Genomic DNA, 26147 nt, shown 5'->3' on the forward strand with positions numbered 1-26147 from the left:
TAACCCATGGTGATAAACAATTCATCCAACACACCTTGTTAAGGGCTCTAATACTCTTCACTCCATTTTTAAAACAGTGGCTAAGTGCACACACATTCAAATCACTCCCACTGAAAGCTCCCAAGTCCTTGCATTTAGGCTGTTCTACTGTTAGGGCATCCTAATTGTAAGAAGAAATCAGCCTGGTATACTAAAAAAATCTGTCCAGGGGTCAGGGAAGTCCTAGTGCTGACACCGCTAACATGGCATGTGACCTACCCAGTACATCCCTTCATCTAGAGTAAGATGTATTACAAAAAATTAAGGTTCCTTCCTTCCTTTCCTCCTCTTCTTCCCCCTCCTCTTCCTCCTCCTCTTCTTCCTCCTCTTCCTCCTCCTCCTCTTTTTGGTGGTACTAGGAATTGAACTCAGGAGCATTCTGCCTCTGAGCCATGCTCCCAGCAACTTTTAATTTTTGTTTTGAAACAGGGTCTCAGTAGGTTGCTGAGTCTGTCCTTGAAATTGTGATCCTCCTATCTCAACCTCCCAAATACAGGTGTACACCACCATACCTGGTTTAAGGTCTTTTTTTTTTTAATCTTTTCCTATCTTTCCCCGGAAGATTTGGAGTTATCTTCTAATATTTGGTGACCTCTTTCTGAAGGTATCATAGCTCACTAATCAAGTAAGCTAGGGAACACTATAGGTACAATGTAACCAGCAGCACTTTGTGGAATGGTGTCCTTCAAATTTACATCTACCTGGAACCTGAGAAAATGACCTTATCTGGAAAAAGGCATTTAAAGATATAACAAATTAAGCTGGGTGTGGTAGCCTACACTTGTAATCCCCGCGCTTGGGAAGAGGACACAGGAGGATCACGCAGGTTCGAAGCCAGCCACACTGGCTTAAGAGACCCTGTTTCCAAATAAAAATATAAAATAGGTCTGGGAGTGTAGCCCGGAGGTAGAAGGGTTTCCAGGAACCTCAGCACTACCAAAAACGAAAAAAGAAGATATAACAAAATAAGATGAAGTTGTATCGGTTTGGGGGAGCCTTAAATTCAGTGACCATATCCTATAAGAAGGCTATGTGAAAATAAGGGGAGGTGATATAAAGATGAAGGCAAGGACTGGAGTGCAGCAGCTCTGAGCCAAGGGACACCTAGGACTGCCAGCAACTACCAGAAGCTAGGAAAAGGCAAAGGAAGAGTCACCTTTACAGGCTTCGAAATGAGCGTGGCTCTGCCAAGTCTTGATCTGACTTCTAGACTCTAAACTGCGAGAGCTTAAAACTGTTATTTAAAAAACTTATGGCCAGGCTCGGTGGCGCAGGCTTGTAATCCCCACACTTGGGGGGCAGAGACAGGAGGCTCACGCTGGTTCAGAGCCAGCCTCGCTGGCTTACGAGACCCTGTTTCCAAATAAAATATATATATATATAATAGGTCTGGGAGTGTAGCCCAGAGGTAGAAGGGCTTCCAGGAACCCCAGTACCACCAAGAAAAAATAATAATAATAAAATAAATAAATAAATAAATGACTTAAAACTATTGTTTTAACCCACCTAGTTTGTGGTACTTTGTTACAGCAACCCTGAGAATATAATATACCAGGTACTAGTAATGACTCATCTTACTCTCCTGGAAATATAGCAATCCTCCTTTACCTGCAGGGGTTACCTTCCAACTGAACCCTACATATTTTACAATGCTTTTTCCTACACAAGCATATTTATGATAAAAGCAGAACTACTTGGGCTAATGTAAGGCTCTGGGTTCAACCTCTAGCACCACACACGCGCGCACACACACACACACACACACACATATATAAAAGTTATTTAAAACTTATGAATTGCTTATTTCTGGAATTTCTATTTTATATTTTTAGGCCACAGTTCAAAAGTAACTGAAGCCTCAGAAAGTAAAACTGTAAATAACGGAGGACTATTCTATATTAGGATTGTTACCAAAAAAATACATTATCGTGGGCCTTCTGAATATAATAAAGCACTTCCAGTTCAAAATTCTGGTCTCAAGTGAGAAAAACAGCTCTTGATGATACATGGATTTCCTTCTAGAGGATGTTAAATATTATATTTTCAAAGAGCTAATCTCTCCTTTTTATCAGAAAAAAGTAATATCCTCTCTTACAGAAACTGCATTCTTCTCCCTTGAAGCTTTGGAGTGGGGCACTTTTGCTTCCTGTTACACAAGAGACTCTGCCTGAGTACCTTCTGTTGCCTGTGATAAAGGTTTCCTACCTGTGGCAATTTGTTGAGACAGACACCATTGTGAGTTCCAGCATGTGGCATAGTTTCAGATCATGTCAACTAAAGAATACCACTGGTGAAACAGATTAAAACAGAGTGATTCTTTTATTGTTATTCATTTAATTAGTAAATATGAATCTCTAAATAATAAAAATTATGTGAAAAAGCATACTCCTTCAATAATCCCCACAGTTTATCAGATTTCTAGTCTTAGGAGAACAAGAGGCAATGAAAGACTTATAGCATATTTTAGGGTCCCACAAACTCTCAGGAACACATTGTATTTCTATTTATGTTTTCTTTCTTTCTTTCTTTCTTTCCTTCTTTCTTTCTTTCTTTCTTTCTTTCTTTCTTTCTTTCTTTCTTTCTTTCTTTCTTTCTTTCTTTCTTTTTTCAGTACTGGGATAGAACCCAAGATCTGGCACATCCTAGGCAGAGTGTGAATAACAGATTCTTCTACATGTCCAAACTAGTCATTTAAACACAGGGTCGGCTCACATTATGTCACCTACTGAGAGCACATTGCCCTGTGGGCATACTGCCTAACTTTCTTCTTTACATCCTGATGAGATAAGTTAAAATGACTTCTCTCCTTCGTTCAGCTGACATATTAACAATACATCCACTATGTTCCAGCAACTCTGTTAGGACACAAAACTAAAGCAAACACAGTCTCTGCCTTAGGGCAGGGCATGGTCTAGTAAGAAGACAGACACATAAACTGAGGAGCTTCAAAGCACAGAGCCAAGAGTTTCCATGTCAAATGGCTGGTTCTGAGCAAACTCAGCAGGGTATTTCAATTCCCAGGCCTTAGTTTCCTCACCTAAAACGTGTGAGTAATACTACCTCCATCACAGGATAATTGTGAGACCAGAATGAGCAACACAGGTAAAGCAGAGTACCTGACATGTGGTGTCCAATAAATGCTGTGTTCTCAGTCCTTTCTCATTCCCATGAATAATCTGTTTGAACTAACCACAATATATATATGGATCAAACTCAAGAACTACCCATAAGTCCATACATGATCAATAGCATGTATTTATTTTTATTTTTATACAATAGCCTTTATTTTAAACAATGAATCCATATATGATCAATAGCATTTATTTACTTTTATACCATTTCGAAGGCTACTTGACAGATCTGGCCTTTCCTCTTATCCCAGTCAAACTTTCCCTGAGAAATACGTAAGATTAATCATCAGAGAGCAGAGATTTTATTATTTTGAAGGTGTGCTAAAAAATTCTACAGTGGCTATAAATTTTTCCTGTCAAGATATTAATAAAAATTTTGGTACCCTCTGAGTTTTGATGAAAAAAATACATACTTATAAAGATGAGCATATATAAATCTCATTGACTAACCTATGGCTATTATTCAGTGAGATCAGTTGAAAATTTGCTTATTAGCCAGGCGTGGTGGTGCATGCTTGTAATTCCCACGCTTGGGAGGCTGAGACAGGAGGATCACACAGGTTCGAAGCCAGCCTCAGCTACTTAGTGAGGCTCTCAGCAACTTAGTGAGACCCTGTTTCCAAATAAAATATAAAATAGGTCTGGGAGTGTAGCCCGAAGGTAAAAAGCCTCTAGGTTCCATCCCCAGCACCACAAAAGAAGAAAGAAAGAAAGAAAGAAAGAAAGAAAGAAAGAAAGAAAGAAAGAAAGAAAGAAAATTCGCTTATTAGAAACTTTATTTTGATGTTGACATCTCCTCACTAGTTATCTCCTTTAAGTACTGTAGAAAAAAGAGAAAAAATACAGTAGAAAGTTTGGGGTGGGATGGAGGGCATCCTCCATGTTAGGGATCCAGTTTCTTTACACAGCACTAACTACTCATTCTGAGTCAAGGCTTCACAATACCCCATAATGCTCTTTCCATATTTGCTCACTTCTCTCTAAGCATTTCCTGCACTTTTTTTTTTTTTCCCAGTACTGGGAATTGAACTCAGGGTTCACTTCCAACCCTAATTTGTTTGTTTGTTTATTTATTTATTTATTTATTTATTTATTTATTTATTAGTGTGTATACATGTGTGGGTACACACACGTGTTTGTGTGTTACTAAGGATTGAACTCAGGGGCATTCTATCTCTGAGCTACACCCTCAGCCAGATTTTAGCTTTTTTTTGAAACAAGGTCTCCCTACGTTGCTGAGGCTGGTCTTGACTCTACAATCCTCCTGTCTCAGTCTCCCAAAAACTGGGATTACAAGTATGTGCCACCTTTCCTGACTATCTTTTAAATTTTGAAATAGAATCTGGCTTATTTGCTGAGGCTGTCCTCATACCAGCAATCCTCCTGTCTCAGCCTCCCAAGTCCTGAGACTACAGGCATGGGCCTCCACGCCCGGCTGCATTTCCTAAACTTTTTACTTCCATGTTTTTCTCTCATGTCACTAATTTCATCTGACAGCTGACCTTCCAATCTTTAGCAAATCAAAGCCCAGCCCCACTTCTAAATCCAGCTCATATCCAGCCTCCGCTTAGCTGTCCCAAGCCATCTCCACTCTCCTCTGTCTTGTCACCTTCAGTCATCGTCCGTGCGCTGCATTCGCTGTGGTCTATTGACTTTGTGTTACTTACTTCATACTTAATTTTTATGGTCTCCTCAACTGTATTATAATCCCAGGAGCCACACTATATTAGAACTGAGAGCATCTTTTTTTTTTTTTTTTAGATATTTGTTGATAGGCTAGAATATGTGAGGCATAACAACTGAAAATTTAACAGTTTTATTTGGGCCTGAGGAGCAAGTAGCACAATCTGACTGTCTACTTTCAATATTATAAGGATTTCTGAAGACCCAAGACAATTTCAACTACTGGCACAACTTTTTCCCCTACAGAAAGTAATTCTATTTTTAAAACATTCTGATAGTAAGAATTACAATAAACTCTTACAGAATTTAAACAATAGAGTTGTATTTTAGTCAATAAACTTACTCAATTAATTATTCATTGAGTCCCCTAATTCATATAAGGAATCACATTAAGATCTGCTGAAGCCAGTTGTGATAGCCCACATCTGTAATCCCTGTACTTGGGAGGCTGAGACAGGAGGATTGCAGGTTTGAGGCCAGCCTCAGCAATGTAAGAGGCTCCCAACAACTTATTTTTATTTCAAAATAAAAGAATAAGCTGGGAATGAGCTGGGAATGTAGCTCAGAAGTAGAATGTCCCCTGGATTCAATCCCCAGTTAAAAAAGAAAAATCTGCTATGAGAAGAGATGTATAAAAGGACTTGCTAAATCCTCAACACTCAACACCACGATAGAAGAAACAGACTTTAAAACATTTTACAAGCCGGGCGTGGTGGCGCACACTTGTAATCCCCGCGCTTGGGAGGCAGAGACAGGAGGATCGCGCAGGTTCGAAGCCAGCCGCGCACGCTGGCTTAGGAGACCCTGTTTCCAAATTTTAAAAAAAATGTAAAAATAGGTCTGGGAGTGTAGCCCGAAGGTAGAAGGGCTTCCGGGAACCCCAGTACCACCAAAAAAAAAAAAAAAAACATTTTACAAATCAAAAGTTAAATAAACAATACAATATAGCTAACCTATTACAAAGTACTACATGTAATTAATTTTTATAGGTAGAGCTCTGGAACCATCTACCAAAAATAAAATGAAATAAGAAAGATAACATTTGAGCGAGTCCTTGAAAGATAAGTAGGACTTTGTAGACTAATACGCAGGGTGGTTCTAGGTTATATGATCAGAAAAAGGAATAGACATGAAAACAGCCTCTTAGCCATCTTTAGGTGATCTCACCTACTACTTCATGGAACAAAATGAAAGGCGATCCTCTCCTGCATCTGGAAACTGGAAGACGTTTCTCTCTCACTCTTTCCCTTCTATCCCAACAGTGGCCACATCCTTCCCCACAGCTAAGTATCCCGTTGTTGTGTTGTTGTGTTGTGTACTCTCCTGCTGCTGTTTCTCGTCCTTTTTTTTTTTTTTTGGTGGTGGTACTGGGGTTCCTGGAAGCCCTTCTACCTCTGGGATACACTCCCACGGGCTACACTCCCAGACCTATTTTATATTTTTTATTTGGAAACAGGGTCTCTTAAGCCAGCGCGGCTGGCTCCGAACCAGCGTGATCCTCCTGTCTCCGCCTCCCAAGTGCGGGGATTACAAGCGTGCGCCACCACGCTCGGCTCTCGTCCATTTTTATTCCAGTGCTCACCCTCTCTCCTTCACTTTGTGGCCACATTTTAAAAAAAGAATAGTCTTTTATCTCTACTTTGTTTCTTAGTCATTAATCAATAACACGTAAGCTGAACTTATGTTAAATGGTTCACAGAGTTTTTTATTCAGTAAAATAAAGTGAAAGAAGGATTTATTTTCTGATTTCAGCCTTCTTCTTAAACTTGATTTGCTATATTCAGGAAACAGAATGTATGGTCTCTGAAATGGGATTTCTCATGTCTAGAAAGTAAACTGTTGAACAGCTGAGACTCTATTTTCAGCAAAGAACCTGTTATTATAGTGATCAATGAGAATCCTGAACCTTACATATGCTGTTCTCTCAATGTATCTTTCCCCAACTCCTTATAAATCTTCAGATGAGAACACATAGGATATGCAATTCATTTTCCTCAACAACATAAAGAAGACACTTTTAAAGAAAATTATCTCATACAAGCCAGGTTCTTCATTCCTTTTCAGAAGATCAGAGTAAGACATGGTTTGGTATCTCGACCTGTCTTAACATAACCAGAGATGAAACAGAGACCCTGAACCTGAGTGGCCTCCGACTCCCTGGCAGTTTCATGGGCTAAAAGAAATAATGGCTCAGATGGTTTCTCCTCTTCTATCCAATAAATTGCTAGAACCCACCATGACTTCCTTTGCTCGTCTTTCTTGCCTTCTAAGCAAATTTATCAGTCCCCATTAATCACAAACACTGATTTCAAAATTGAAAGATTCAGAAAAGAGACAAAAACCTGAAATTCTAATCTCTAATTATTTTAATTCCCTCAAGATCTATAATAAAAGGGTCTACTATTTAGTTTGATCTACCCTACAGACCTGGATTGTGTACTTTCTTTACAAATTCATACAAATTGATGAGTCCTAGTCACATGCTAGTGGGAGTTGAGAAGGCAACAAGCAGCAGGAGGGAAACACAGAGTTTCAAAGACAAGATGAGACACGCAGGTGGAGGAGGAAGCAGTTCCCTTGTGTTGTGTTGCTTGTGTAGGGAAACCTGCACCGGGATTACTCATCTGACCAAACTCAGTATCTCAGCAAAGCCAGCTCGGGACCCCAGCTTGCTTTCACTGATGCAGATTCATGCAGTTCACTGGCTCATTTGCCTTTTAATGCCCCTGCCTGGCTACCCTGTAACGTGGTGGGTCACGCTGAGCCTTGTCAGCAAGTCAGGGGACTGATGACAGCTCTTCCTCTACAGAATCTCTTCCCTCACATAGTCTGCTGCACTGTAATTTCCACTTTACAATTTCCAGAAAATGACTTGTTAATATAAAAATCTAATCAATAACTCTCATCACAATATATATATGTGTGTATACACACACACACACACACACACGCGCACGCGCGCACACACGCACGCACGCACATACATACTCCACAGGAAGGGAAGTATTTCAACTGGAAATCTTATTTATTTATGTGTACTTACTGAGATTGTACCATTGTCTAGACCTATGGACAGTCTTCTTGTTTCCGGGTTAAAAGACATGCATGAACATGGAGCTGAAAGAAATGAACATGTTGATGAAATTAACAAAACAATGATTCTCATCCATTCAGGAGTGCCTAAGTTGCTACAAGTGGGTGATTATTTTTCCCCACTATTTCCTGAAATAGTTCATTTAACTTCCCTCACCAAAAGATAGAAGCAGTAGTTTTTGTTTTTGTTTTGGGGGGTTTTGGGGATGGAACCCAGGGGCATTCAACCTCTGAGCTACCCCCCCTGCCCTATTTTTTATTCTTTATTTTAAGACAGGGTCTCATTAAGTTGCTGAGGGCCTCACTAAGTAGCTGAGGCTGTCCACGAACTGTGATCCTCCAGTCTCAGCCTCCTGAGAAGCAGTGGTTTTACAACCAACTCCTAGTTTTTTAAAAAATTGTCCCTTTAATGAATGTAAAAATAAGACATCCTCAAACTGGGCAAGTTCCTCAGGGCTTGGTCTCAGCTTTTGCTATCTACTGAGTCTAAATTGCTTGAGTGGAGTAACAACACTTTGTGCTGTGTAAGTCATCAATCACCACTCTCTCTTCCATTCAAACCCCATCTTCAACAGAAATAGCCTACCTTTTCTGATTAAGGGAAACAAAACATGGATCTTCCTATCCCCAGCTCCAGTCCCTCCCCCACCACACGCGAGCTCGCGCACACACACACACACACACACACACACACACACACACTAGTGTTAGAATCCGTATTTGATTCAGCACTGATATGGGGGCAAGTGAACTAAAAGTCCTTTACTCTTGGCATTCAGGAGGTATGCTGGAAGCTGCTGATTGAAAATGATTGTGGATATATCACAAGCTAGAAGAAACTCAACTCAACCCAGGGTTAGGCATTATAGGAAAGAGACCAGAAGAGTCAATACACCAAGTCCCAGACTAGGGGTCCCTGATCCACAAGACTGACTACCTGTACAAACTGAGTCCTATGCTTAGAAGCCACTTGTGTTCAACAAGCCCTTGCTAAACAGCTTCCAGATCCCTGCCTTCTTTCCTATCTATGCTTCTTCCTAAGCATGCAACCTTTTGACAATTTACTCCATACTGAAAAAGTTGTTCTGAAGAGCCCAATACAATTTTAAATCCCAAACCCCATATTCACGGTAGCCCTATAATCATGAACTTATTCACAATGTAATCATAACCAGCATCAAATATTATTCCTACTTTTTTCAGTTATGAATGTCTCACCCATGTCACATAGGAAAACAGGCTGAAGTTTGTTCAAGGAAATAATGTAAATACACAGTTCCGCTTTCAAACACCTACCTAAATTATCTTTAAACTATAAAAGAATGTAAGTTCTATTGAAAAAGTCACTTCATAAATACATCACTTAGTTATATTTTTTTCATTCTCTACAAAAGGGCCCGAACAAATCAACACAAAAAGATATTCTAACCTGCATAAAAATTTATTTTTTTAACTTCAATCAATCATGACATTCAGAAAATAGAAACATATTTTAAAAACCCTTCCCACAAACTTTCACTATTATGGACTATTTTCTTTCTGTTTAACCACAAAATCAGATTCCAAAAAGTAAACTGCTAGGGAAAAAAAAACAATTAAATGATATCTAATGTACTGATCTATGAAATTCAGTCTTACTTGCTCTTGGCCTATGAACTATTTGGCAAAACTTCTACACAAATGCTAAAATGCATGATCCTGTATGCATGCAGAATTACAATCTAATGATTGCATCTGGGAGTGGTGGTGCATGCTTATAATCCCAGTAGTTGGAAGTCTGAGACAGGAGGATCCCAGGTTCATAGACAGCCTCAGAAATTTAGGCCCTCCACAACTCAGTAAGACCCTACTTAAAAATAGAAAATAAAAAATAAAATAGGGCTGTGGGTATAAGCTCAGAGGTAGAATGCCCCTAGGGTCAATCCCCAGGGGCATAATACAAAACAAAACAAATTATTGCATGGAAAACTACCATGGTGCTAAAAATTATTGGAAAAATTATATTATGAATAGTTATGCAAAAAATATATACACATAAAATATATGTAAAAAACAAGCATCATTCTTATGTTTGGGAGAAAAGATTATTTAACACTGGTTTTAACTTATTATTTTTCTGTTTTTATTAAACTTAGCTTTAAATATCTAATGATTTATTAATATTTAAGTACAAGCACATGAAAAAAAAACGTGTGGGAGCTTTTCTGCAGACTGGCTAAGAACAATCTTACTATGTAGCTCCACCTGACCATCTGAAAGTATTTTCTCTGTGAATTCCTCCAGAGTTCATGTATGGTTCTTATATTTAGAAAATCCACTGATGTTTTAACATGATTTAAATGACTGTTTCACAAGACTGTATAAGCTACTCTTAAATCTACATTGCTATTTCTTTATTCCTATTCTTCCCCTATTTACTATATTTCTTGTTACTCAACAAAATTTAGAATGCTTACTGTGTTCCAGGCATGTGATACAATGACATATAAAATAATTATCACTGTCATCAAGAAATGCATAAACTGTGATACCAACTATATATAAAAACTATATGAATCAATTCTGCCTCTGATTCAAGTCACTTTATGTATAGGAAGAAACACTACCAGAATTCAAAGATTTGGGGGAGGGTTTACTGGGGAGTGAACCCAGGAACACTTAACCACTGAGCTATATCCCCAGCTACTCCCCAAAACCCCCAATCTTTTACATTTCATTTTGAGATAGGGTCTCCCTAAGGTATTCAGGCTGGCCTTCAGCTTTCTGTCCTCCTAACTCGGCCTCCCACGTAGCTGGATTACAGCTGTATGCCACTATACACAACTTAAACACTACCAGACTTGAAGAGCAAAAGACTTTTCCTATAATGGAACTTAAAAGACATTTTTATTTGTTTTGTTTTGGTATTTTTGGTGCTTGAGATTGAACCCAGGGGGCATTCTACCTCTAAGCTATTTTATTTATTTGTTTTTTTGTTTTTTGGGGTTTTTTTTTTTTTGCAGGTCTGGGGATGGAACCCAGGGGCATTCGACCTCCGAGCTATACCCCCTGCCCTATTTTTTATTCTTTATTTTGAAACTGGGTCTCACTGAGTTGCAGAGGGCCTCACTAAGTAGCTGAGGCTGTCCGCGAACCGATTTCCTCCAGGTCTCAGCCTCCCGAATGCTGGGATTACAAGCGTGCGCCACCACGCCCGGCTTTATTTTATTTATTTGGAAACAGGTTTTCACTAAATTGAGGAGGGCCTAAGTTGCTGAGGCTGGCTGAAGAACCTGTGATCCTCCTGTCTCAGCTTCCAGGTACTGGGATTACAAGTGTGTGTGCTCCACCACGCCTGGCTTTAAAAGACATTTTAACAGACATTGTGACACTCTATAACCATGTGCCTGAACCTAAGATGTCCTAGAGAGCAATATGCAAAGCCAGTCACCATTAGCTCATAGGTGCCTCCACAGTTACCCTTTAAAGGCACAGTCACCCTTCAAAGAAGCATATGGGAAAACAGCAGGCGTGTGTGTGTGTGTGTGTGTGTGTGTGTGTGTGTGTGTGTGTAAAGGCCTTTGTAGGTGAGCCTTATAAGGTTTCTCAAACCATTTTCCAACTGTTATATTTCCATACAAACAGGTCTCAAATTGGTGACCCCTAGATCCTGGTAGGCCCCAGGAAGCAGCAAGTGGACTCAAAAGTGATGCCCAGCCAGGCCTGGTGGCGCATGCTTGTACTCCCAGCATTTGGGAAGCTGAGACCGGAGGATCGCAGTTCTCGGACAGCCTCAGCTACTTAGTGAGGCCCTTTGCAACTCAGTGAGATCCTGGTTCAAAATGAAGAAAAAAAATCTAGGGCTGGGGGTGTAGCTCAGAGGTAGAATGCCCCTGGGTTCCATCCCCAGTACTGGAAAAAAAGAAAAGAAAAGAAAAGAAAAGAAAAGAAAAGAAAAGAAAAGAAAAGAAAAGAAAAGAAAAAAAAAGTGATGTTCAGATTTGTTGCTACTTTTTTTTCAATTTTTTTGATACTGAGGATTTTTTTACTCTTTTATTTTATTTTATTTTTGGTGGTACTAGGGGTGGAACCCAGGGACTTTCTACCTCCAGGCTATACTCCCAGACCTACTTTATATTTTATTTGGAAACAGGGTCTCACTAAGTTGCTGAGAGGCTCACTATGTAGCTGAGGCTGGCTTCGAACCTGCGTGATTCTCCTGTCTCAGCCTCCCAAGCGTGGGGATTACAAGCGTGCGCCACCACGCCCGGCTTTGGAACTGAGGACTGAACACAGAGACATTCTACATACAAGCCACACATACCCTGCCCTTTTTCATTTTGAAATAAGATCTCACCAAATTGCTGAGGATCTTGCTAGATTGATGAGGCTGGCCTTAAACTTGTGATTTTCCTGTCTCAGTCTCCCAACTGGGTTTAGAGGCATAGAAGATATTATAATAGAGATCTTTCTAATCTCAACTCTTCAAAACCCAACCAAAAAGTCACCTCTGAAAGACTCATACTGTAGAGCATTACAAAATGGGCTCTGGACATGCAAGACAAATATCCAAGAGACTAAACTGCCTGGGTGCCCAGGCACGGAAGCACCCGCCTGTAATCACAGCACTTGGGAGGCTGAGATAGGAAAAGCACAGGCTTGCAGCCGGCCTCAACAACTTAGTGAGGCCCTCCTCAACTTCGTAAGACTCTGTTTGAAAAAAAACAAATAAATAAAATAGGGCTGGGTATATGGCTCTGAGGTAGAATGTCCCTGGGTTCAATCCCCAGCCCCCCCCCCCCTCTCTCTCACACACACACACACACACACACACACACACACACACACATGAAAGGAAAATGAGACAAATAGGAAAGGGATTTTTTTTGGCAAGAAGAATAAAAGAGATAAACGAAATGCAAAAATACAATTTAAGAATAAGAGTTGTTACTGGTTTGTAAAAATGTGATACTTCATGAAGAAAAATTTTGCTTTAAATGCTGTAAGTCCATTAACTCATAAAGTAATAAAGAAACAACTGGTCTCTCTCATGGCTGAATGTGCAGGTTAGAGATGAGCCAGCTGGGCAGCTGTTCTATTACTCTACCTTAAAACTGACTTCTCCAAAGAGTTAGTTACGTGACTGCCAGAACTAGACTACTACAACACTTACCTCCCACCCACAATCATACCTTTAACTGTTTCCCAGTGAGAGGGATAATCAACCAAGCAAGCTTTGAGGGGCAACTTCATCTGCCAAGGCCTCCCGTGTATATGATGCCACATGTGGAAGGCCAGAGACTGCTCCTACACTGACCAAATAACTAAGTCCTGGGCCTTGCCACTGGTCTTGTTGCTGTTATATTCCAGTTTCCTATTTTCCCCCAACATTTTTATTAAACCTATTAAACCAGGAACTATTTTATTAAAATGGTGAGGGAATATATCCACAATTTCTTAAAAATAGCACAGAACTCATTTTCCACACTATCTGAGTAAGATCTGCTGTCGGCCTTTTCCGTCTGGGACTGATGACAGTCAAAAGGAGTGTACATGCGAAATTTTAGGAAGCAAGATAATGGAAAGTGCAAGCAAAACAGAAAAACAACGTGTGCGGGTTTAGGGGCAGTGAAGCTTCTTATTCTCTTATATTTGTATCAGGACTTTGGACTTTCCTAGCCTTTCACAGTACCTTTAAACACTTCCAAAACATCTGTTTTATTTATTTATTTTTATTTCTTATTTTTGCGGGCCTGAGGATGGAACCCAGGGGCATTCAACCTCCGAGCTACACCCCCTGCATTATTTTTTATTCTTTATTTTGAAACAGGTCTCACTGAGTTGCAGAGGGCCTCACTAAGTAGCTGAGGCTGTCTGAGAACCGTGATCCTCCTGTTTCAGCCTCCTGAGTGCTGGGATTACAATCATGCGCCACCACGCCCGGCTCATTTGAATGTTTTAAAAACGAAGTCTTTCTAACTTAAACAAGCTATTCAGCTTTGAGTTTATGAAAAACTAAAACAAAGAGAAGCCCCAGTATGGGTGATATTAATGTTCATATAATTTGAAGGGGGGAAACCTCAAGAGACATGAGCCCTAGACAAAGGAGACTCAAGGCAACAACATCAACCTCAACAAATCAATAATTAGGCGAATTAGTGAAAAAGTGGCTATTTGTAGCTCTAATAGTTATCCCACAATTAGTGTGTGTGTGTGTGTGTGTGTGTGTGTGTGTGTGTGTGTGTGTGTATAAAAGACCACTGCCCTTGCTTTAAAAAAAATGCAGTTGAGAGGAAGCATTCTCAAAATACTTTTATTTGGGACAAAGTTTCCTCATTTCTATTATGTACACCTCTACAATTCTTTCACTTTATGGCTAATTTATTTTCTGTCCTTTGCTGACTGGTTGAACTTTGCTCATATAAACTCAAGTTTCATTGAAGATTAAGCCCTGGATTTCAATCATACTGACTGTTTTACAATGGTGAAGCCATTATTTGGCAGGAGACACTAATCTTTTTCATGAAATGTTCTGGGTAGAACTTTAAAAATAAATAAATAGTGATACTTCTGTGAATAAAACTTCAAGCGTTAAAGGCCTCTTGGTAAAGTAAAATGTCAATCAACAGAGCCTCCAACAATGGGCAATCCACCCCCACAAAGGAAAGGCTAGTTTCATGGACATTTTTATTTAGCCTATTGTCTTAGGATAATATTTACTAGATTTGTAGTATTCAACCCATGTTTTATTTTATTAAGAATACCTATACTGAGGAATTCAATTATCTAGTAATAAAAAGCATTTTTCATTTCAATCAAATATTTTATGCACTTTACCATTTTATTTTCTTTTAATCTAGTCTGAGAAATATCAGCAAAGAGTCGAGTATGGTGACGCACACTTATAATCTCAGTACTTGAGGGCTGAGACAGGAAGATCACAGGTTCGCAGCCAGCCTCAGCAACTTGTGAGGCCCTCCAAAACTTAATGAGACCCTATTTCAAAATAAAAAATAAAATAGGTCTGGGGGTGTAGCTCAGAGGTAGAATTCTCCTGGGTTCAATTCCTAGTACCACACACGCACACAAAGAAATATCAGCAAAGTAACTATGAATTAGAAGCAGTCACTTTTTTCTCTCAGACAGGTTTTACATCGTGACAAAGTGGTCTAACTGCAATAAATTTTAAAATGCTTTGTCAAGTTAAAAACAAGAATATGTTAAACAAATACATATCTTAGATTTACATATGCTATCTTTAGTTTGAATAATCTATGTTTTTCTTCATTTCCATTAAAAACCCAAGTCTCTCAGCTGGGCATGGTGGTATATGCTTGTAATCCCAGCATTCGGGAGGCTGAGACCAGAGAATTGTGATTCGTGGACAGCCTCAACTACTTAGTAAGGCCCTCTGCAACTTCGTGAGACCCTGTTTTAAAATAAAGAACAAAAAATAGTGCAGTGGGTGTAGCTCGGAAATCAACTGCCCCTGGGTTACATCCCCAGATCTGCAAAAAAAAAAATCCAAGTCTCTCTCTTAGGTACCTTTTCTTCTTAGTAAAAACAGAATTAGTCATATTACCTCACTGTTTTAAAAAATGCAAATGGTAAAAATAATAAGTTGTTTTTACACATAAATTATGCTAACAGATGGTTCTACCATATAAAACAAGAAACCAACAAATGCTGCAATATACTTTATAACCAGAAATGAAGGAGTTATTTGAAATACAGTATAAACTAAAACAGTAGGATGAGCATTTCTCTATTATACATACATGCCCCAGTCTGCCATGAAACTCTCAATTGAGTTAAAGGTGTTTAAAAGTCACCAAAACAATCACTACTATATAAAAACAGAACTGCCAGATTCATAACTTAAAAAACTCTTTTTTTTGATACTGAAGAATCATCCCAGAGATCCTACCTCTGAGCAACACCCCCATTCCTATTTGTATTTTAATTTTTACTTTGAAACAGGGTTGCTGAGAGCTTTGCTAAGTTGCTGAGGCTGTCCTCGAGCCTCCTGCTTTCTTCCTGTCTCAATCTCCCAAGTACCTAAATTATAGGCATGTGCCACCATGCTCAGCTTTTAAAATACATTTTGATCACTAATCTAGCCACATATACTTTCCCCTAAAACTCCAATAAACACAGCAGAGGTTGGACGAGGATAGGATGCACCTTCATCATCTTGAACTATCAAAAGTTCTCCTCATCAAAGGGAATTAACATTAGCAATTTCCATAAAAATAACTCATCTGGATAACTCACGGTATCCCAATGTAAAACATATAAACTGTTAATCCACTTGATTATCCAAATCCTCAATTTCAAGCTATCTGCTACCTTAAGTCCTAACAAATGTGAAAGGAAAGAAACCCAGCCACAGCCTCACAAATGAGACAACTTTTCCTAATAACTCTGGGTTAGAATCAGCAATGACAGTATATAGCACTAAAAACAAAGACCCTGACAGTATTGTACAGTTATTCGATATAGCTAAAAACCAAATATTTTTGCAAATTAAAGAATAAAGAAAATGGACAGTTCATCTGTTAGGCTTCAAGAAGAGCAACTGCAAAGAACTTGCCCCACGTGACTCAGCAAATTGGTAGCAGTAATGAAAACTAAATTCCAGCTTCCCACCTACGTACAAGCTCTAACCTACAAGCTATGTTAAATGCTCCAATCTAAAATAGTGCAAGAATTTAATGTAAACAATAGACTTGTTCAAGCTTCATGTATTCATCTTAACTAAGACGATTCATTTAATGTATCCTTTGCCTTCTCACTTCACAAAGAAGTTAAAAATCACTTTAAAAGCAGAAATGATAAAACTAAACAATAGAGATAAGCAATAAGTCATAATTAAGGTATATATATATACATATATATACACACACACACATATATATATATATATATATATATATATATATATATACACACACACACACACACACACATATATGTACACATACAAAAATTTTAAATAAAGATCAGTTGGGAAACTTTTTTTTGGTGGTGGTACTGGGGTTCCTGGAAGCCCTTCTACCTCTGGGCTACACTCCCAGACCTATTTTATACTTTTTTTTATGTAGAAAAGCAATTTATTCCATTATAAGCACTTACACAGTTAGTCATGGAGAGTAACAGGCCTGCTGGTGAAACGGGTCACCCAAAATGGAGATGGTATCAAACCTAGTGGTCAAGGACTAGCTCCTAAAAAATTGCAACTCTTATCAAGGATTAATTTAATTTTCAAAACAAATACAAGCTATCAATTCACCCTTCTCAACATGACAGTCCACCTATGGTACAACTGCCAGGTAAAAACATACATCTTTACAACTTGGTGGTCCCAAGTTAAAAAAAAAAAAACACAACAAAAACCATTTCACAGATAGGAAATGAATAATATAAAAGCAGCAAGAAATACACTAACAAGCAAAAATATATGGGGAAGGAAGTACATGTAGTTTTGACTTAACTGAAGAAACCAAGAGACTGGTTTTTATAGGAAAATGTACGTTCTGGAAAGTCAGATGTGACAATTTTAGAGTAGGAATCTATATTGACTTGAATCTCCCCTAGTTTATTCATGGTAGTCACACTGCCAAAATATCCGATTTCTCTTGGAATCCCAAAGAACCTTGGGTGATTTGTTCTGTATCAGAAGACAATAGCATGCAAGTACAGCAGATGGCAGAGAACATTTATAATGATGAAGATCCTGAAGGAAGCGTTGATCCAGAAGGACATGGATCCTAGATATGTCTGACCTTGTGATTTTAGACTCCCCTTTTTTACCTCTCAACCCTGAGATTGATTTAACACTGGTTTTGAGACACAGACTTTTTTCAGTGATCCCTCTATTTTATACTTTTTTATTTTTGGAAACAGGGTCTCTTAAGCCGCTTCAAACCTGCGCGATCCTCCTGTTTCCGCCTCCCAAGCGTGGGGATTACAAGTGTGCCACCATTCCCGGCTAGGAAACTTTTTAAGTTCTATGTTTCCCAGTATCCCTAAGGACCAGGGCTCAAGTCCTCAGAGCTATTGCTCCCCACCTTTTTGGCCTCGTGACACATGCAAAAAATAATTTGTACAGCCAGTGGAGTAAGTGGAAGACACTAACCCCGGCCACTCCATCCCTCTTTCCACTCCCCACCCTGATCAGCTCAGGGAACCGGAACATTGGGGCAAACAAGTCAGGAAGTTCCACCTTAGAGAAAGCAAAGGATTCCTGGCCCTCGTATCTGAAAAAATATCATCCCTCAGGGTTTCTTCACAAAAGAGGCGCCATGTATTACAATAGACATAATTATTTCAAAAGCAGCCACAGAGCATGTCATACTTATGCACACACCGGTGTAAGCTGGGGCACACTGAAGGAAGGCCGTTCCGCAGACAGCTGCCCCAATGGGCAAGCACAAGTTCGATGGATATTCACACTATCCATCACAAACAGCCTTTCTCCCAACAAGGTTTTAGATAAAAACTAGAAAGCATGGTTCACATAAAAAATTATGTGTTTTGGTGAGGACCCAGATGAGCAGATGGTAAGGTGGCTGTCCTTGTGTGAAAAATAAGGGGCTCATCCACAACTTCCAACTGGACAGATTCCACTCTTCCGGACCAAGGCAGAGAGCGGGATAGATGACAAAACAAATCGCCTTATTGCTATGTTTGGTGTGCCTATTTATTTGTAACTACCTTTGAAAAACAGGTCTTGTGATTTGCTTTGGGGACAAATGCATAAACACTTTAGAAGCCAAAGTAAATTTCACCAGCCTGGCCCAACAACAAGAGAAGCCACAGAGGTTTTCCGACTCAACATGCCCAGCCTGAGGCTTTTACCTCCTCCAGCCTCCTATTCACTACATCTTCTCACTACATCTTCGGCAACCATAAATTTAACTGTTCTCCATTCCCCGTGGGAGAAGTTTGCAATAAAGGTCCAGCCATGATACTCAGTCCTCTGATAGAGTAAGAACAATCTCCACCATCTGCCACTCTGGCTTGCACTTCAAATTCCTGCCTGACTCTCCTTTGCCTGACCCCAAATAGCAAATCTAGTTGGTAAAGTAAATCTAAAATATCTCAAGCATGAAAATTGGAATGCCTGAGCCTTTCACGTGCTTTTTCTCTGTAGTGTGATGCAAATGTGGTGGTTGAAATGGTATCTATTAGAAGCCTGGAACAAATAATTGCATTTACGGCTGCAACTGAAATCTTAACATTGTACCCTCAGAAAGGACCCTTTCCAGTTCCCAAGCTCAGGCAGGATCCCAGGTAGGCCACTGTAAGCTGATACTATCATAAGTAGCTGGTAGCTATGTTGTAAGTACACCAAGAGGATATTCTTTTTTGAAAGTATATTTGATGAGGAAATGTTCTGGTTTCTCATTCATCTATAAAATGAGCTAGCTTATAGGAAACTACAAAACAAGTCAGTTGTCACCCGAAGTTCTTTATAAAGGGGCTGGTTGAGTGAATGCTCAGCATGAACAAGACAAAGGAGAAAGGAAGAAAGGAAGAAAGGAAGAAAGGAAGAAAGAAAGAAAGAAAGAAAGAAAGAAAGAAAGAAAGAGGAAAGGAAGAAAGGGAGAAAAGAAGGAAGTAAATTCTCTAGAGAGCAGAGCTTTCTTCAGGGAGCCTTCATGGCCATGTCCCCAATGTACCCATTTCCCCTGTCCCTACACTCACCACAAATCATGGTTGGTACTCATTTAATGCTAGTCTTCCTTACCAGACTGTGAGCACTTTTATTAACCACTTTAACCATGGTATGGAAGATATATTTTAACATTTGTTGGATGAACTGTCCAGAAATTAAAGAGGGCAAATACTACTTTTTGCTTTCCTTTGTTACATACCCTCACTTTTCCCAGATTATGTTCAGCTCAACATCACAGAGGCACCAAGAGGGTCATGGCTAAGCCCTTTCTCTTCAGAGACCACAGAGATCCAAGAGAAACTGACAGACGAAAATTAGGAGGTATAAGAGTAGGGCTAAGCTTGGTCAAATCCTTGCAGCTACAACTAAGGAAAATCCAACTATGCCAATTTAAGCACAAATGGGCATATATGAGTTTTTTGTTTATTTTATTTGTGGTACTGGGGATGGAACCCAGGGGCATTCTACCTCTGAGCTACATCCCCAGCCCTACTTTTTATTCTTTATTATGAAACAGGGTCTCAGTAAGTTGCAGAGGGCCTTACTAAGTACCTGAGGCTGTCCACGAACCTGCGATCCTCCTGTCTCAGCCCCCCCCCCAGGTACTGGATTACAAGCGTGCACCACCAGCTCGGCTACAAATGGGCATATTTGGTAGGACAGGAGAGGGGCATCTCTTGAACTAGAAGGCAGAAGCCCATCCAGGCCTAGGGAGAGGGTCCAGGAGGATAAGGAGAAACCCTGCCCACCTCACCGCTCAGGCTTTCCTTTGGTCTCCAGAGCAGAAAGGTCCTCTCTCCCAGATTCATCCTTTGTTTTATGCAAAAACAACTTTCACTGTTTAGGCAGGCACACAAAGCCTCATAGCTCTTGAGTTTATGTTCCCAGTTCAAGGGACCTGCCTGAGCTGAGATTAACATTTCCTGGTCCAAATGCCAAATTCCTGGGAACACCAGAGACTAGCTCAAGGGCAAACAGCCTTCACCAGGCAAGTCTGGTTTCTCCAGGTTTTCTTCCTCCAGGGAGGGAGGAGCTGCTGGGAAGACAGTGTGGAGACACTCTCGGCAATGCTAGTGACTGCTCCTCATTTTTCTCCTGTCTGCCACTTCCCCAAGTTGCTCAGCTCCATCACATTCTGCATTTCAGGCTCATTCATCATCAAACTTAGCCTTGGAGCCAGTGTGGTGGCACACGCTTGTAATCCCAGTACGTGGGTGGCTGAGACAGGAGGACCGCAGGTTCGCAGACAGCCTCAGCTATTCAGTGAGGCCCTCTGCAACTTAGTGAGAACCTGTTTCAAAATAAAGAATAAGTAGCCTCAGCTACTTACTCAAATAATAAAAAATAGGGCTGGGGGTGTAGTTGAGGAGTTTGCCCTTGGGTTCAATCCTCAGAACCATAAATAAATAAATAAATAAATAAATAAATAAATAAATAAATAAAAAGAAAGAAAAAAAAGAAACTTAGCCTTCGCTACTTATTCTTTCTCATTTGATTCCTCCTGCTCCCTTTCCTTCATTAAATCTCCAATCCTACTCAAGGCTACCAAACATCTCTTCACCCGCCTAGAACATGCCAGGTTTGGGTGTGGTTGTGCATGCTTGTAATCCCAGTAATTGGGAGTCTGAGACAGGAGGCTCTCTGCAACTTAGTGAGACCCTGTTTCAAAATAAAGAATAAAAAATAGGGTTGGATATGTAGCTTGGAGGTAGAATACCCCTGGGTCTAATCCCCAGTACCAAGAAAAAAAAAAAGGTATTGTAGTGAACAAAATAAACAAGCCATATATATATATTTTTGGGGGGTACTGGAGTTCCTGGAAGCTCTTCTACCTCTGGGCTACACCCCCAGACCTATTTTTATATTTTTTTATTTGGAAACAGGGTCTCTTAAGCCAGCAAGGCTGGCTTCAAACCTGCGCGATCCTCCTATCTCGGCCTCCTAAGTGCGGGGATTACAAGTGTGCGCCACCACACCAGGCAAACAAGCCATAATTTAAGTGCATATTTTCTTCTGTATCTGGAATCCTACTTATGATATACTAGTATAAATGCACAATATGGTCACATCTTCCTTGCGGTGTCCACTTTATACCCTCTGATTTATTCACTTTCCTTTTCAATCATTTTGTTACTCATAACCACAAAGCCATTATTTAAGAATAATGCTGAGTAACTGCTTAACAAAAAACCTTTCAAAAGAAAAGACTGCAAGACATCCTTTGTAAACTCAAGTCTCTTTCAGGTTCTCTAACTGATCAAAGTGTATCTTATTTCTTTATGCAATAATATTTTGCCATTCTCTGATTAAACAGAGTTTAGTTACTATGTCATGGGAACATATAAAATTCCTAGGAACATACAAGTCAATTTCTGACTAATTGTGAAGAACAAAGTCTTTTTTTCTTTTACTTTTCTACACTGTAGTAAAACTACCTAACAATGAAATATTAGGCAATTCATGTTGACCATGTATATCTGATCCATCTGCAAATCCTGGCACCTACATCAGTGGTCTGAATACACTAGGGGTACAATAAATGTTTACTGATGAACATGTATAACTATTATCTATATATTTACAGATCGTCATGATATACCATGAGGCTTTACATGTGTTCATTTAAACATATATATATATACATATATATATATATATATATATCAACAACATATTTGCTATAAACACCCCCAGCCCTTTTTATTTTTGTTTGAAACAGGGTCTTGATAAGTTGCTGAGGGCCTTACTTAAGTAGCTAGGGCTGGCTTCAAACCTGGGATCCTTCTGTCTCAGCCTCCTAAGTACTGGGATTATAAGCATGCCCCACCATGCCCAGCTATATAGTCCTTCTTATATAAGCCCAATTAATGGTGAAAATATAACAAAGGCTTCTCTGTATTATCAGTGATGGTCAAATAAAAAGAGCATTATATAGCGACACCAATATGTGTATGAACGTTTCTACAGAGAAAGGAATGGGTAGGAAATTGCTAGGAGCCTATGCCTTCATGAAGTTCCTAATAATGCTCATTGAAAGAAAAGTCCTTTACTTGGGACTCACAAACCTTCATAATTTCACCCAGGTCTACCTCTTCCTCTGTCAGCACAACTGAGAGCTATGGTCTCTAGAACTAACTTCAACTTGATGGACTATAGCACTTCTTCATTTCTTCCAGTTAAGATATTGTGTAAAGTCTGATGAAAAAGCAAGAACAGAGGAAAGACTGGTCGTGGCACTTAAAAAATCAGGGAAACAGCCGGGTGTGGTGGCGCATGCATGTAATCCCTGTGCTTGGGAGACAGAGACAGGAGGATTGATTGCGCAGGTTCGAAGCCAGCCTCGCTGGCTTAAGAGACCCTGTTTCCAAAAAAAATATATAAAACATAGGTCTTGGAGTGTAGCCCGGAGGTAGAAGGGCTTCCAGGAAACCCAGTACCACCAAAAAAAAAAAAAAAAAAAAAAAAAAAAAAAAAAATCAGGGAAACAATCACAAAAGTTTTATTTTCCTATTTTCTTAAACCCTCATCACTGTCATGGCTTAACAAGCTCATCTTTTTGGAGGGCTTATCATGTGAAGCCTGTAGCCTATAATATCCATAGAAAGTAAAACAGGTAAATGGAGAATATGGCGTTGAGAATTCCAAGAAGCTTCTTCTTTACAGAAAAAGGAGTGAATACTCATTTCAACTTGTGGTTCTCATCTATTTACTACAAAATTCTTAAGCCATGCAAAGCCTCAAAGATAATTTGAAAATCATTAAAAACCATTATATTCTTAATAATTCATTTGTTCATAAACAGGAAAATTTGTTATTACAGTATTCTTTTGCCAGAGGCATAAACTTAATTACATTTATAATTTATCTTGAATTTATTTTGGTTGTGGTATGTGCTTCTGAAACTGAAATAGTTATATTAAAGAGTAAGGTGGGCAAATTGTAGCAGGCAGAAGACATATATGCCCAAACAATAAACCTGGGAGATTTTTTCTAGCATGCTAATTTTAATTAAGATTTGAAAGTGGGGGGAAGAAATGTTTAATACAATTGATAATGAAATTAAACAATTATATGACATTAAAATAATCATAGAATAGGATGTCCTAACTTCATTGACCGAAAAGATAAAACATTAGACCAAAAAGAAATGTCCTAATATAAGAAGCCAGTTCACTTCACCTGTACAGGAACTTCTACCAGTGGATCAGTCTAAGGAACACTCATATCTTTTTTTTTTTTTTTTTTTTGTGGTTCTGGAGATGGGACCCAGGGGCATTTGACCTCCGAGCTACAGCTCTGCCCTAGATATTTTTATTCTTTATTTTGAAACAGGGTCTCACTGAGTTGCAAATGGCCTCACTAAGTACCTGAGGCTGTCCGCGAACCGCGATCCTCCAGTCTCAGCTTCCCGAATGCTGGGATTACAAGCATACGCCATCACAACCCGGCGAACACTCATATCTTTTTTCAGTAAATGTATATTGATTACACAGAATAATGACTTCATTATGGCATATTCATACATGCAAATAACATACTTTGCACTTCCCATTCTCCTCCCTTTCCTCCCCTCCATCCTCCCCTTGGCCCCTTCCTTTTCTCTAATAGTCTCTCTGCTACTTTCAGGTTTCCCCTCTAGATTCCATATATGAGGAAAAACACACAACATTTGCTTTTCTGTGTTCTCCACCCTGTCCCAAGTCTGTCTGGAAGATTTGTTACTTATCAATGAGAGCAAAGACATATCTCCATTATGATCTTGGGAAAATGAGATCTAGTTCTAATTAGTATGCTTTAAAACTAAGCAAATCCTTTTGAGAACTGAATATCCAATGCTGAATGACTTGAATTTGAATAAATACTATAACGATAATGCAAGGACAAATTTCTTCACAAATGTAATCACTGGACAAAATTTTGAATTGTCTGAAGACAACATACTTTCCAAAATAGTTAAAAAAGTTGGAAACAAGAGGGAGACTGCTGTAATCAGAGATCTAAGTGCTATAGTCTGTCTTCCATTAATCTTATTCAGAAACTGAATATATAATCAATGTCATAACAATTTTCTTACTTCACATAGTGAGAGCCTTAGAACATCTAAAATGATTTAATATGGTACTTTTCATTATAATGAGATTCCCAACCTTCAAACTTCCCTACTCAAGAAGAGAATTCAGGAAAGGCAATCTGGGAAGGAAGGGGAGTTGGGGTGCAGGTCTGGTTTTTCAAGACAGAGACCCAGATACTTACAAGGCATTGCATGGTATATGCTTGGCCAATACTGTCCACTGTCTCTCTTTAACCAAACACGAACTGTCCTACAACAGAAGAAAACATGTGCATGAAATCACAGCATTGTAGTCATGGGAAAGTAGTAATGCATGGAAATCAAACTTAACACTATATATATATATATATATATATGGTGTTATATATATGACTACATATGTGTATATATCTTCATCATACATGTAAAATACATATACATACATATATACAAAAGCACACTACATATACTGCTCTAAAAATCCTATAGTCTTTAAACTTAAGGCATCTGTACATTTAGAGTTACAAGACTTTAAATGTCATCATATATATATATATATATATATATATATATATATATATATATATAATACACACATGTCTAATAATGGTAGTGTCTGAAAATGATTTTCACTGTCATGTCCTCTTTCTAAGTACCTAGCCATTGCCTGAATCTGCTGGAAGCATCCTAGGAAACTATTAGATTTTATTTGTAAAGGAAGTGCAAAGAGGCCAAATGAAATATTGTACAACATCTGACATGAAAAGAAGGATTACATAAGAAGTCCATAGTCTTGCAAGCCAGGTTCTAATCTCAAGGGATAGTTTTCCTGAGGTAGTGGGCCAGCTAAGGAGCCTGCCATGGCTCAAGGTAATTCTGCAACAAAGGCTGGATAAAGTTCGAGGCCAGCAAGTGATGGAAACAGGTACTAAGGAGAGCTCAGGGAGCCAGAGATGAAGAGACTGGACCTGCTGGGAAGCACTACCAGGTTCTGGCCAACCTGAAAGACAGGGGCATGAATGACATCACCAGGATATTCCAGCAAGACAAACACAAGTAGGAGGCTAAGGGACGTGACCCCAGAGACCAGAGGAAATGCTGGACATGGAAACAATGGAAACAACGGAAACACTTTCCCACTGCCAGGGGATCATAGAGGGTCCACACCTTCTCCTACACCCTTACACCATCCCAGGACAAGAAGGAAAAGAGGAGAGTGAGCATTATCTCAGGGAGACTTGGACACTGCTTGAATAGTCTACTTTAAGTCATCATACTGGACTATGATTCTTATTGGAATTACCTCAACCCCAGCTAATCAGGGATTCAGTGATTCTCCTATAAATGAGGAAATAATAAAGAGTGATCAGAACCAGGCTTGATGGCGCACACCTGTGATCCCAGTACTTGGGAAGCTGAAATCAGGAGAATTACAGGTTCAAAGCCAGCCTCAGCAACTTAGTGAGACTCTCAGCATCTTAGTGAGACCCTG

At 39.4% G+C, this 26147-nt stretch overlaps 1 protein-coding gene across 1 annotated transcript in view; it reads right to left on the reverse strand.

Annotated features, from left to right (window-relative positions):
* The window catches only part of WDFY2 (WD repeat and FYVE domain containing 2), a gene marked incomplete at both ends in the record, with an annotated part of 198564 nt that overhangs the window by 93389 nt on the left and 79028 nt on the right, over window positions 1-26147 (reverse strand). Inside the window, 2 exons of the mRNA XM_080690249.1 lie at window positions 7897-7970; window positions 24859-24926. Coding sequence (XP_080546375.1) covers window positions 7897-7970; window positions 24859-24926 — 142 coding nt within the window. The remainder of the gene's footprint in view (window positions 1-7896; window positions 7971-24858; window positions 24927-26147) is intronic.

The sequence above is a fragment of the Muscardinus avellanarius genome (assembly GCF_963383645.1).
Source record: "Muscardinus avellanarius genome assembly, chromosome: 2".
NCBI classification, from domain to species: Eukaryota; Metazoa; Chordata; class Mammalia; order Rodentia; family Gliridae; genus Muscardinus; species Muscardinus avellanarius.